Raw genomic sequence first — 14,718 nt, 5'->3', positions numbered from 1 at the left:
TAGAACTCTTGCCCTAACTGGTTTGGCTCTGTGGATAGAGTGTCGGCCTGCGGACTCAAGGGTCTCAGGTTCGATTCCGGTCAAGGGCATGTACCTGGGTTGCGGGCATATCCCCAGTAGGAGATGTGCAGGAGGCAGCTGATCGATGTTTCTCTCTCATTGATGTTTCTAACTCTCTATCCCTCTCCCTTCCTCTCTGTAAAAAATCAATTTTATATATATATATATATATATATACATATATATATATATATATATATATATATATATATAATTTTTTTTTAAAGAATTCTTTTGTGGCCTAACATATGGTTTATCTGGAGACTATTTAATGTATACTTCAGAACAATCTGTATTACCCCAAAGGCAAAGGAAGAAAAAGCAAAAATAAATAAATGAGATTATATCTAACTAAAAAGCTTCTGCACAGCACAAGAAACCTTCCAAAAAAAACCAACAAAAAAGCAACCAACAGAATGGGAGAAGATATTTTCAAATGATAGCTCCAACAAGGGGTTAGTTAATATTGAAAATATATGAAGAACTCATATGACTCAACACCATAAAAGCAAACAATCCAATTGAAAAATGGGCAGAGAACCTCAACACACACTTCTCTCAAGAAGACAGAAATTGAGAGAGAACCAAGATGGCGGCATAGGTTAACGCCGGAGTTTGCTGCTTTGAACAACTACTTCAAAAGTGAAACCAAAAAACGGAAGGGACATCACCCAGAACCACAGGAACGCTGGCTGAGTGGAAGTCCTACAACTAGGAGGAAAGAGAAACGCATACGGACACTCAGAGGAGGCGCAGTGCTGAAGTCAAATTCTGAGGTGCGGAGTGCGCGAGCGGGCTGGCGGCGGAGGGCGCGGTTGGCGTTTTCAATCAGGAGGGAGTCGCAGACTCTGAGCTCCAGATCCCGGCGAGTCTTTAGGGACCCAGACTCAAACGGGAGAAGCGGGACTGTCTGGCTTCGGTCAGAGCGAGTACAGCTTTCTCTCCGAGGTTTGCAGCCATTGCTGGGACTCAGAGAGGCAGAGCCCCTGGGGACAGGACTGAGAGCCGCCATCACTGCTCTCTCAGGCCCACCCTGTTGATCCTGTGCGACCCGCCCCGCCCAAGCCCTGCACAGAGGCATTTGCCAGATAGCCTCAGGCAAAGGCTAGATTAGCACCTCCCTAGAGGACAGAAGTTCTCTCACTGCAGAAACAGCTGATTCTCATAGCCACTTGGCCTGGAGGTCAAACCCTCCCTGGTATTAGCTACAACAATCAAGGTTTATAAGACTGCGCACAAAGACCACTAGGGGGTGCACCAAGGAAGCATAACAAAATGCGGAGACAAAGAAACAGGACAAAATTGTCAATGGAAGATATAGAGTTCAGAACCACACTTTTAAGGTCTCTCAAGAACTGTTTAGAAGCCGCCGATAAACTTAATGAGATCTACAAGAAAACTAATGAGACCCTCGATCGTATATTGGGGAACCAACTAGAAATTAAGCATACACGGACTGAAATAACGAATATTATACAGACTCCCGACAGCAGACCAGAGGAGCGCAAGAATCAAGTCAATGATTTGAAATGCGAGGAAGCAAAAAACACCCAACCGGAAAAGCAAAATGAAAAAAGAATCCAAAAATGCGAGGATAGTGTAAGGAGCCTCTGGGACAGCTTCAAGCGAACCAACATCAGAATTATAGGGGTGCCAGAAGATGAGAGAGAGCAAGATATTGAAAACCTATTTGAAGAAATAATGACAGAAAACTTCCCCCACCTGGTGAAAGAAATGGACTTACAGGTCCAAGAAGCGCGGAGAACCCCAAACAAAAGGAATCCAAAGAGGACCACACCAAGACACATCATAATTAAAATGCCAAGAGCAAAAGACAAAGAGAAAATCTTAAAAACAGCAAGAGAAAGAAACTCAGTTACCTACAAGGGAATACCCATACGACTGTCAGCTGATTTCTCAACAGAAACTTTGCAGGCCAGAAGGGAGTGGCAAGAAATATTCAAAGTGATGAATACCAAGAACCTACAACCAAGATTACTTTATCCAGCAAAGCTATCATTCAGAATTGAAGGTCAGATAAAGTGCTTCACAGATAAGGAAAAGCTAAAGGAGTTCATCACCACCAAACCAGGATTATATGAAATGCTGAAAGGTATCCTTTAAGAAGAGTAAGAGGAAGAAAAAGGTAAAGATGCAAATTATGAACAACAAATATGCATCTATCAACAAGTGAATCTAAGAATCAAGTGAATAAATAATCTGATGAACAGAATGAACTGTTGATTATAATAGAATCAGGGACATAGAAAGGGAATGGACTGACTATTCTTGGGGGGGAAAGGGGTGTGGGAGATGCAGGAAGAGACTGGACAAAAATCGTGCACCTATGGATGAGGACAGTGGGTGGGGAGTGAGGGCGGAGGGTGGGGTGGGAACTGGGAGGAGGGGAGTTATGGGGGAAAAAAAAGAGGGACAAATGTAATAATCTGAACAATAAAGATTTAATTAAAAGAAAAAAAAAACCCATCAAAAAAAAAAAAAGAAGACAGAAATTTGCCAACAGATATATGCAAAGATGCTTAACTTCACTAGCTACCACCTCACAACTGTTAGAATGCCTATTATTAACAAGTAAAGTAATAAGATGGAGAGGTTGTAGAGAATAAGGGACCCTCAGTCATTGCTGGTAGAAATATAAATTGGTGTAGCCACCATGGAAAACAGTATGAAGGCTCCTCAAAAAATTAACAATAGAGCCAGGCTGGTGTGGCTCAATGGTTGAGTGTTGACCTACCATATATGAAATGGGGGATTTGGGGTGCATATTCTTTCGTGGGGCTTTGTCCTTATGAAGTTTGAAGAATAAACTCGTGGACTAATAGATTTCTTTAATACAAATGTGTAAGTTTATTGGAAGCATATACAAACTCCATCTGGGCAGGGGTGTCCCCAAAGGGGACCCACTGGGGAGGGGCCTCCAAATGGGAATCCCCCTCCCTCTCTCTAATGGGAAAAATTTTAAACCCTAAAAATCCTGTCTTGTGTCCCTTTGTCTCTAGTTTATATATGCTGTAGTTGTTTTTTTTTAAATTAAATCTTTATTGTTCAGATTATTAGAATTGTTCCTCTTTTTTCCCCCCATAGCTCCCCTCCACCCAGTTCCCACCCCACCCTCCCCCCTCTCCCCCCTCCCCTCGCACTGTCCTCATCCATAGGTGCACGATTTTTGTCCAGTCTCTTCCCGCACCCCCCACACCCCTTTTCCCTGCAAGAATAGTCAGTCCACTCCCTTTCTATGCCCCTGATTCTATTGTAATCACCAGTTTATTCTGTTCATCAGATTATTTATTCACTTGATTTTTAGATTCACTTGTTGATAGATGTGTATTTGTTGATCATAATTTGTATCTTTACCTTTTTCTTCTTCTTCCTCTTCTTAAAGGATACCTTTTAGCATTTCATATAATACTGGTTTGGTGGTGATGAACTCCTTTAGCTTTTCCTTATCTGTGAAGCTCTTTACCTGATCTTCAATTCTGAATGATAGCTTTGCTGGATAAAGTAATCTTGGTTGTAGGTTCTTGGCATTCATCACTTTGAATATTTCTTTTTTCTTTTTTTTAATTTATTGCTTAAAGTATTACAAAGGGTATTACATATGTGTCCATTTTATCCCCCCGCCCTAGACAGTCCCCTAGTCTCTCCTATCCCCCAGTGTCTTATGTCCATTGGTTATGGGAATGCAGACTGGTGCAGCCACTATGGAAGACAGTATGGAGTTTCCTTAAAAAACTGAAAATGGAACTCCCATTTGACCCTGTGATCCCACTTCTAGGAATATATCCCAAGAAACCAGAAACACCAATCAGAAAGGATATATGCACCCCTATGTTCATAGCAGCACAATTCACCATAGCTAAGATCTGGAAACAGCCTAAGTGCCCATCAGTAGATGAATGGATTAGAAAACTGTGGTACATCTACACGATGGAATACTATGCTGCTCTAAAAAGGAAGGAACTCTTACCATTTGCAACGTCATGAATATTTCTTGCCACTCTCTTCTGGCCTGCCAAGTTTCTGTTGAGAAATCAGCTGACAGTCGTATGGGTACTCCCTTGTAGGTAACTGACTTTCTTTCTCTTGCTGCTTTAAGATTCTCTCTTTGTCTTTTGCTCTTGGCATTTTAATTATGATGTGTCTTGGTGTGGTCCTCTTTGGATTCCTTTTGTTTGGGGTTCTCTGTGCATCCTGGACTTGTAGGGGAAGTTTTCTGTCATTATTTCTTCAAATAGGTTTTCAATATCTCGCTCTCTCTTCTTTTGGCAACCCTATAATTTGGATGTTGGTACGCTTGAAGCTGTCCCAGAGGCTCCTTACACTATCTTGATATTTTTGGATTCTTTTTTCATTTTGTTTTTCCGGTTGGGTGTTTTTTGCTTCTTCATATTTCAAATCTTTGACTTGATTCTTGCGATCCTCTAGTCTGCTGTTGGAACTCTGCATAGTAACCTTTATTTCAGTCAGTGTATGCTTAATTTTTAGTTTGTCCTTTTTCAAAACCTCAAGGGTCTCACTAGATTTCTTGAGGGTCTCACTACATTTATCGGCAGTCTCACCAGACTTTTTGAGGGCCTTACTAAATTTATCGGTGGTTTCTAGAAAGTTCTTGAAAAACCTTAAAAGTGTGGTTTTGAACTCTAGATCCAGTAGTTTGCTTTCCTCCATTTCTGTCATTTGTGTCCTGTTTCTTTGTCTCCACATTTTTTATGCTTCCCTGTGTTGATAGAGTGGCTTTCTGTGCTAAGTGTCCTATAGGGCTCAGTGGCTCATCCTCCCCAATTTCCTGAGGTGGACACTCTTGGTGCACACCCTTGTGGGCTTTCTGCACAGTCTTGTTGTAGTTAAGCCTTGATTGTTGTAGGTATCACTGGGAGGAATTGACCTCCAGGCCAATTGGCTGGGAGAATCAGCTGTGTCTACAGTGGGAGAACTTCTGTGCTGGAGACACCTCTCCAGGGCAAGACTTGCTTCAGTGGGGCTTTGGTGCTCACTGAGTCTGCCCCCTGAGTGTGTCCTTTATGGATCTGAGGAGCTGCAATCTGGATGGTCCCACTGACCACCGGGCACACTGGCTCCTGGATCTCTAAGGAGGTGCTAATCTAGCCTCTGCCTGAGGCTACCCAGCAGGAGCTCAGCTGTGAAACAATGCGAGTTGCCTTGGAGCCTTGGGCCAGCTGCAGTTTGTTAGGTAATTTTCAGATTGCAAAGGGCCAGGCCTTTCATATGCAAAGCCGGTGCACAGCTTGTGTGGGCAGGGGTCCCAGGGGATCAACAGGGCAGAGCAAGCAGCTATGGCTGCTCTCAGAGGCCCCGCTTCTCAGTGTCCCAGCAATCGCTGCAAGCATCTCTGAGAGAAAGCTGCCCTCGAGTTCCAACCAATGCCAGACAGTCCAGTTTCTCCCATATGAGTCTGGCTCCCCAGAGACTTACCTGGAACTGGAGCTCAGAGCTTGAGACTCCCTACCAATTGAAAAAGACAACCATGTCCTCTGCTGCCAGCCCTCTCCGCATGCTCCTCTGTACCTCTGTACTTTACTTCCGCATCGCAGCTCCTCTGAGTCTTGGTATGCTTTTCTCTTTCCTTCTAGTTGTAGAATTTCCACTCAGCCAGCCTTCCTGTGGTTCTAGATGATGTCCATTTTGTCTTTTAGTTGTATTTTTGAAGTTGTGCAAGGCAGCAATTTCCAGTGTTTACCTATGCCGCCATCTTGGTTTCTCTCTATGCTGCAGTTTTTTGTCTGAACATGACCTTTTTAAATTAGACTCTTTCCTTAATTTGGGACCCCCTTGTTTTCCTCATTGGTCATTCTGCTACATAGTATTAGTTTCAAAGCTCAAAGCCTATGTGGTACTCCCCACTTCCTCTCCCCTTATCTTGTAACATTCCTCTATCCTTTCTGAAAATATGTTTCCTTCTTCCCAATATTCTGTGACTTTTATTTTTTGTGAATTTATGTCTTCCTCCCCCCTAATTCTGTGGCATTTCTCTATTTTTTTCATATATCCATCTTATCTATTCAGGTTGGAGTTGCTTTTGATCTACCCTAAGGCTTTCTCCCAGTTGTCCTGGCCAGAGATGTTTTATTACCACTTATGGCTTTCCCAGTTGCTCAGGTCAGGGCTGGTTTTTTATCTAATTTATGGCTGTTTTAATTGTTCAGGCCAAGATGCCTCTATCCTCTCTGGACACCGCCTTCCTGTCTGCCTAATTAAGCTAGCTAGCTAACCCTTATCAGTAAGGTTCAATTCCCAGTCAGGATACATGCCCAGGTTATGGGCTCAATCCCCCCAATAGGGGGCATGTAGGAGGCAGCTGATCAATTATTCTCTCTCATCATTGATATTCCTCTCTCTCTCCTTCCTCTATGAAATCAATAAAAACATATTTTTAAAAATTAACAATAGAGTTACCATATGACCCAGCGAACTCCTCTTCTGGGTATCTACCCCAAACATTTGTAAACATTTATTTGCAAATATATATGCACCCCTATGTTTACTGCAGCATTATTCACAGTGGCCAAGACATGAAAACAACTGAAGTATCCGTCAATAGATGAGTGGATAAAGAATATGTGGTACATATATACAATGGAATACTATTCAGCCATAAAAAGATGAAATACTGCCATTTGCAACAACATGGGTAGAGCTTGAGAATATCATACTGAGTGAAATAAGTCAGACAGAAAAAGTCAAGAACAATATAATTTCACTCATATGTGGGATATAAAACTAAAAGCAACAAATAAACAAACAAGAAAAAGGAACAAAAACTCATAGACACAGACAACAGTATTAGAGGGAATGAGGGGTGGGGATAGTAAAAGATAAAAGGGGCCAAATATATGGTGACAGAAAAAGATTTTTGTGTGGTAAACACACAATACAATATACAGATTATGTATTATAGAATTGTACACTTGAAACCTATAATAAAACCTAGTTTTATTAACCAATGTCACCCCAATAAACTTAATAAAAAAAGAAGAATCTTCTGCTCTTGTTGGGTGGAATGTTCTATATTGTCTGTTAGGTTTAGTTGACTGATGGTGTTGTTCAAATTCTGTGTCCTTATTGATCATCTGTCTATAGCTACTTATCCCTTAGTAAAAGTGGGATAGCCCTGGACAGTGTGGCTCAGTTGGTTGGAGCATTGTATCATACACTGACACATCATGGGTTCAATTCCAGGTTGGGACACATACCTAGGTTGCAAGTTTGATCCCCAGTTCTGATCGGGGCACATGGCAGGGGAAGGAAGAGTAGCTAATAGATGGTTCTCTCTCACATCGATGTTTATTTCTCTCCATTCCTCTCACTCTAGAAAAAATCAGTGAACATGTCCTCCAGTGATGATTAAAAAAAAAAAAAAGTATTGAAGTCTCCAACTATTATTGTAGAACTATCTATTTCTCCCTTCAATTCTGTCAATGTTTACTATTTTGGGGCTCTGTTGTTTGGTATATGTTTATAATCAAATCTTCTTGATGAATTGACATTTATTAATATGTAATGATCTCTGTCTCATAAAAAATGTTTTTTAAATATATTTGTCTTGTTTTGATCTTTAATCCTTACCCAAGGACATTTTTTCATTGATTTTTAAATGTTATTTATTTTTTCTTTATTGATTAAGGTATAACATATGTATCCTTATTCCTCCATTGCCCCCCACTCCCCACTCATGCCCTCACCCCCCTGGTGTCTGTGTCCATTGATTAGGCTTATATGCATGCGTATAAGTCCTTCGGTTGATCTCTTCTCCATACCCCCACCCTTCCGTACCTTCCCTCTGAGGTTTGACTGTGTGATCGATGCTTCTCTGTCTTTGGATCTGTTTTTGTTCATCAGTTTATGTTGTTCATTATATTCCACAAATGAGTGAGATCATGTGATTTTTATCTTTCTCTGACTGGCTTATTTTGCTTAGCATAATGCTCTCCATTGATTTTTAGAGAGAGTGGAAGAGAGAGGAAAAGACAGAAATATCAATGTGAAAGAAACACATTGATTGGTTGCCTTCAGCATGAGCCCTGACCAGGGCCCAGGCCAGGAAGGAGTCTGCAACTGAGGTTCGTGCCCTTGACTAGAATGGAATCTGGGACCCTTTGGTCTGCAGGCTGACACTCTATCCATTGAGCCAAACTGGCTAGGGCTAAAATATGTTTTTATTAATTTCAGAGAGGAAGGGAGAGAGGTAGAAACTTCAATGATGAGCCTGGCCGGTGTAGCTCAGTGGTTGAGCAGCGATCTATGAACCAGGAGGTCACAGTTAGATTCCTGGTCAAGGTACATGCCTGGGTTGCGGGCTCGATCACCAGTGGGGGCATGCAGGGGGCAGCCGATCAGTGATTCTCTCTCATCATTGATGCTTCCTATCTCTCTCTCCCTCTCCCTTTCTCTCTCTGAATCAATAAAAATACATTTAAAAAAAGAAAATAAACATTAATGAGAGAGTCATCGATTGGCTGCCCCTTGCCCACCCCACACTGGTGTGGGGACCAAGCCCACAACCTGGGCATGTGCCCTGATTGTGAACTGAACTGTGACCTCCTGGTTCATAGGTCGATGCTCAACCACTGAGCCACGCTAGCCAGGCTGTCTAAAATTTTTTGACTTAAAGACTATTTTTTCCTGACATTAGTATACCCTAGCTCTCACCTGGTTATTATATTATTTTTAATATATTTTATTGATTTTTTAATAAAATCAATAGGGAGGAAGGGAGAGGGATAGTTAGAAACATCAATAAGAGGGAAACATCGCCGAAACCGGTTTGGCTCAGTGGATAGAGCGTCGGCCTACGGACTGAAGGGTCCCGGGTTCGATTCCGGTCAAGGGCATGTACCTGGGTTGCGGCACATCCCCAGTAGGAGATGTGCAGGAGGCAGCTGATCGATGTTTCTCTCTCATCGATGTTTCTAACTCTCTATCTCTCTCCCTTCCTTCTCTCTAAAAAATCAATAAAATATATTTAAAAAAAAAAAAAAAGAGAGAGAAACATAGATCAGCCACCTTCTGCACACCCGCCACTGAGGATGCGCCCACAACCAAGGTACATGCCCTTGACCGGAATCAAACCCGGGACCCCTCAGTCCACAGGACGACGCTCTATCCACTGAGCCAAACCGGTGAGGGCTCACTTGGTTATTATTTGCATGAAATAAATCCTTTCACTTTCAACCTATTTGTGTCTTTGAGTCTAAATTGAAAATCTCTCTCTCTCTCTCTCTCTCTCTCTCTCTCTCTCTCTCTCTCTTTTTGTTTTGTTAATCCTCACCCAAGGATATTTTCCCATTAATTTTTAGAGAGAGTGAAAGGGATGGGGAGAGACAGAGAGACACATTCATGGTTGCCTCATGATGTACCCTGACTGGGGTTGGGGATCGGCCTGCAATTGAGGTACTTGCCCTAGACCTGAATCGAACCCTTCAGTCCTCAGGCTGGTGCTCTATCCACTGAGCTAAATTGAGTCTCCTGTAAAAACATATAGTTGGATAATTTTTTTTTTAAATCCATCCTGCCAATCTATGCCTTTTGTTTGGAGAGTTTTATTCATTTACATTTAAAATAATTACTGATGAGGAAGGGCTTACTTCTGCCATTTTGCTATGCTTTTTATATGTCATATAAATTATTTGTTCCTCATTTCCTCTATTATGGCCGTCTGTTGTGTTTAATTAATTTTCTTGTAGCAAACCATTTTTAAAAAATATATTTTTATTGATTTCAGAGAGGAAGGGGGGGAGAGATAGAAACATCAATGATGACAGAGAATCACTGATCAGCTGCCTCTTGCAACCCGGACACGTGCCCCTGACTGGAATTGAACCCAGGACCCTTCAGTCCACAGACCAACGCTCTATCCACTGAGCCAAATCAGCTAGGGCTGTAGCAAACCATTTTGATTCCCTTCTTATTTCCTTTTCTAGATAGGTTTTAGATATTTTCTTAGTGGTTACCGTAGGGATTACACATAACATCCTAAATTTATAATAATCTTATTTGGATCTATAGCAATTTAGCTTCAATAACATACAAAAACTCTACTCTTATAAAGCTATTACCCCACTTTATGTTGTTATTGTCACAAATTATATCTTTATATGGTATATGCCCATTAACATAGACTTATAGTGATTTTGTATTGATTTCTGTGTTAATTCATATATGAAACAAAAGAGGAGCTACAAATAAAAATACTATAATGCTGACTTTTATATTTACCAATGTAATTACCTTTATGAGAGTTATTTTTTGTTATGGCTTCAAGTTACTGTCTAGTGTCCTTTTATTTCAGCCTAAAAGCCTCCTTTTAGTATTTCTTGTAGCACAGGTCTACTAGTGACAAACTCCTTCTACTTCTGTTGACCTCGAAATGTTTTAATTAATTCTTCATTTTTGAAGTTTTGCCAGATATAGAATTCTTTTTTTTTTAATATAATTTATTGATTTTTTACAGAGAGGAAGAGAGAGAGATAGAGAGTCAGAAACATCGATGAGAGAGAAACATCGATCAACTGCCTCCTGCACATCTCCTACTGGGGATATGCCCGCCACCCAGGTACATGCCCTTGACCAGAATCGAACCTGGGACCTTTCAGTCCGCAGGCCAACGCTCCATCCACTGAGCCAAACCGGTTTCGGCCAGATATAGAATTCTTGATTGATAGTGTTTTTTCTTCTGGCATTTTAAATACATCATCCCACTGCTTTCTGGCCTCTATGGTTTCTTTATTTTTCTTTTCTTTTTAAATTTTTATTGTTGAAAGTACTACATATGTCCCCTTTCCCCTCTCCTCTCCCCCACTGACCCTTTCTAGCCTGCCCCTTCTCCTCCCCACGCCATGGTCTCTATAGTTTCTGATGAGAAATGGGTTGTTAATCTTATTAAGATGACTCCTATAAGTTGCTTTTCTCTTGCTACTTTCAAGGTTTTTAAAAAATATGTTTTTATTGATTTTTAGAGATAGAGCGGAAGGGAGAGGGATAAAAAGATAGAAACATCAATGAGAGAAACATCATTGATTGGCTGCCTCCTGCACACCCCCAACTGGGGATTGAGCCTGTAACCCGGGCATGTGCCTTGACTGGGAATCAAACTGATGACCTCTTGATTCCAGGGTTGACACTCAACCACTGAGCCACAAGACTTTCTCACCCTAGCAGATTTTGCTCAGTGGATAGAACACTGGCTACTAACTGAAGGGTCCTGGGTTCAATTCTGGTCAAGGGATTGTACCTCAGTTGAAGGCTTGATCCTTAGCTCTGGTTGGGTTGTGTGCGGGAGGCAACTAGTCAATGTGTTCTCTTTCACATTCATGTTTCTCTCTCTGTGTCTCTCCCTCTCCCTTCCACTCTCTCTAAAAAAAAAAAAAAAATCCATGGAAAAATATCCTTAGGTGATGATTAACAAAAAACAAACCAAAACAAAAGGTTTTCTCTGTCTTTGTCTTTGCCAACTTGATTTAAATGTGTCGCAGAGTAGCTCTCTTTACATTTATCTTCCAACTACTAGGTTGTATATATTTGTATCTATCAAATTTGAGAAGTTTTCAGCCATTATTTCTTCAATTATTTTTTCTACTCTTTTTCTCTCTCTTCTTCTAGAACTCCCATTATGCACATATCTCTTTGTGCATAATATGCACATATCTCTTTGTGTCCCACAAATCTCTTTGGCTTTGTTCATTTTTCTTCATTCTTTTCAATTTCTCCTCTTCAGACTGGATATTTTTTCAAATGACCTATCTTTAAGTTTGCTGATTCTTTCTTCCGCCTGTTAAAATCTTCTAAGAAATCCTCTAGCAAATTTGTCATTTCTGTTATACTTTCCAGCCTCAGAATTTGTTTGGTTTCTTTTGATATTTTCTATCACTTTAATGATATTCTCTATTTGTTGAGACATCATTCTCCTGATTTCCTTTAGTTCTCTGAACCTGGATTCCTTTCCTTATTTACACTATTTGTCTAGAAAATCTAATGTCTGTTTCCTCAAGGATTATTTCTGTTAATTTTCTCTGTAAAAGATCACACTGTCTTGTTTCTATGCATATTATATAATTCTTTCAGTTGAAAAAAGGACATTTTTACTATTATAATGTATTAACTCTGAAAATCAAATTGCCCCTCTCCCTTCAGGGTTTCTTTTTGTTGTTTGCCGTGATCTACAGCTGTTTAGTGATTTTTCATTTTCTTTTTTTTTTTAAAGTATGTTTTTATTGATTTTTAGAGATAGAGGAAGGGAGAGGGACAGAGAGATAGAAACACCAATCGACTGCCTCCTGCATGTCTCCTACTGGGGATCAAGCTGCAACCTGGGCATGTGCCCTGATTGGGAATTGAACCAGTGACCCCTTGGTTCATGGGTTGACACTCAACTACTGAGTCACACTGGCTAGACTGTTTAGTGATTTTTCTAAACTATTTTTATAAAGTCTGTCTTCTTTGTCATGTGCAGTCTGTGAAATCTTTGTTACTTTGGTTTATGTTCAGCTAGGGCTTTGATAAGGATTTCCTTGAATATATCAGGAATAAAAAGAGAGAGGGGGGAAGGAGGGAAAGGAGTAGAAAGGAGGAAAGGAGAGAGGAGTTCTCACAGTGTTTGCAGATTGGTTCTATGTTGAGGTACTCCTTCAACACTTAGCCAGACTATTTACAACACTGCCTTAGCCTTCACTCCCTGCTTGTGTTGAATCTAGAGTTAGGGTCTTCTCATGTATGTTATGCTCAGATGTCCTTTCCCAGGCATGTGCATAGCTTTTTAAATTTACCAGTGTATGTGGGTGCTTTTGAATGACTAATTTCCTAAAGAAACTCTCTTCCCAGGCTTTCCGTATGCCTATTGTTTGCCTCAACTATAATTTTTGTCCCAGACATCATGTTCATTTGCTTTACAGTGTTTTCAAGTAATATCCTCTGCATAGCCACATTTATATACTGAGTGAGTTCCAAGTTAGGTGCAACAAAGGTAAGCACCCTGTGTCAGTCCTTCAGGTAGCCTACACACAAATTAGAACGAATACAAATCTTGGAGAATAAAGTCTATTCTGCTCCCTCTGGAACCAGAGACTAGGGTCCCACCTTGAGAGCATGGGTTGCCATGTTCACGACTGCTACCGAGGTGGGGACAGGAGTGGGAGGAGGTCAAGTAAAAATATTGGAAAGCTTCCTGCCATTTTTAGGTTACCTCCTTCTTGATTCAGAATTTTCCTGGTAGTTGCAAACCTTTGACTATTTTCCAGAGTTCTGATAAAGTTGACTGTATCAGTTTTTGCTTGATTTTTTTGGTGTTTCAGTAAAAGGAGAAGCCCTTGGAGCTACCTATTGCATGGTTTAAGTTTTACATTTAGATCTCTGATTTATATGGAGTTTATACTGGTATATAGCATGAAGTATGGATTCAATTTTAATTTTTGCCAAATGAATATTCAATTGTTCCAACTCCATTTATTGAAAAGTATATCTTTCCCCCAATATTTTGAAATGCTAACTTCATCTATTTCTAAATTTACTACTTTGTTTGATTGCTCTCTGTCTATTCATATACCAATATTACACTTTTTTAGTAAAATTTTTATATAATGTTTTAAAATCAAGGTTTTCCTGGCTATTCTTGCTTGTTTATTTTTCAATGAGAACTTCAGAATTGATCTGTCTGACTTTAGAAAACCAACAGTATTTTATTGGATCACACTAAATTTATAAATTAATTTGGGACGGAATGATTTTTCTATTATTTTGAGTTGGCCTACAATTAAACATATTTTTTTTCAAGTCTTTTTTTTGTATGTATTTGGAGTGCCTATATTTTTAAGTTTTTACTCATGTTCTAGAAAGCATGGGAATGAAGGCAGAAATAGGGATACAAAACAAGAGTATTCTCCATACCTGCAGATGCCTGTGCTTGGGCATCAGTGTGGCGCTGGCAGACTCCACTCAAGAATTCACTTACTTGATGCAGGGAAAGGGCATTATGCAGCGTTTCTAGGGGGTAGATGGTAGGCACCATGGAGCACCCTTCAAATCCTGTTAGAAAAGAGACGGGCAAAGTCAATATTATTCCTGCCAGATATACCCCCACTGGCCAAGGAAGCATGGAGAATCCCTGAGAGCCATCAGAAGAGTTGATGGCTTTTGGAGTGTGGGGAATCCAAGATTCTCATGAGAGGGAACTCTTTAGAGCCCCAGTAGAAGTCTATTTCTGTCACCTTCAGACTTCCTAAAAAGTCTACTGGCTAAGGCCTCCAGGTAAAACACCTCTCATCCTACCTATGGAGAGCTTGCAATGTCCCATGGGAAAATAAACAGCATCCCAATAGGGTAAACACCTACATTGTTCTTATACTTTCTTGGGGAATAAAACAAAAAGTCCATACGTAAGGGGTGAAACTGTAGGTCTAAATGAGGTTAGGGAGGTCATGGAGCTGGAAAGAAATAGCAGATTTCAGGGGTCATGTATAAGAGAACCAGATTAAGGTGGAGGACATGTAATCTGAGAAGGGGTTCATGCAGATTTAGGATATGGGTAGAAAGGCTAGAATATTTGGAAGCAAGCTGGAAGGCATGCAGTACATATGGAGCTCAGCCCAGGAAAATCACATGCATGAATAGGCTGGGGAATGGAAGTTC

The 14,718-nt window shown here is 40.6% G+C and overlaps 1 protein-coding gene across 1 annotated transcript in view; it reads right to left on the bottom strand.

The window, feature by feature from the left end:
- PPIP5K1 (diphosphoinositol pentakisphosphate kinase 1) overlaps window positions 1–14,718 on the bottom strand; it is a 48,424-nt gene that overhangs the window by 8,810 nt on the left and 24,896 nt on the right. Inside the window, exon 30 of the mRNA XM_081112541.1 lies at window positions 13,978–14,115. Coding sequence (XP_080968667.1) covers window positions 13,978–14,115 — 138 coding nt within the window. The remainder of the gene's footprint in view (window positions 1–13,977; window positions 14,116–14,718) is intronic.

The sequence above is a fragment of the Myotis nattereri genome (genome assembly GCF_964212035.1).
Source record: "Myotis nattereri genome assembly, chromosome: 1".
NCBI classification, from domain to species: domain Eukaryota; kingdom Metazoa; phylum Chordata; class Mammalia; order Chiroptera; family Vespertilionidae; genus Myotis; species Myotis nattereri.
Note: the sequence above shows the minus strand (reverse complement) of the source record. Positions and strands in the feature narration are given on the sequence as shown.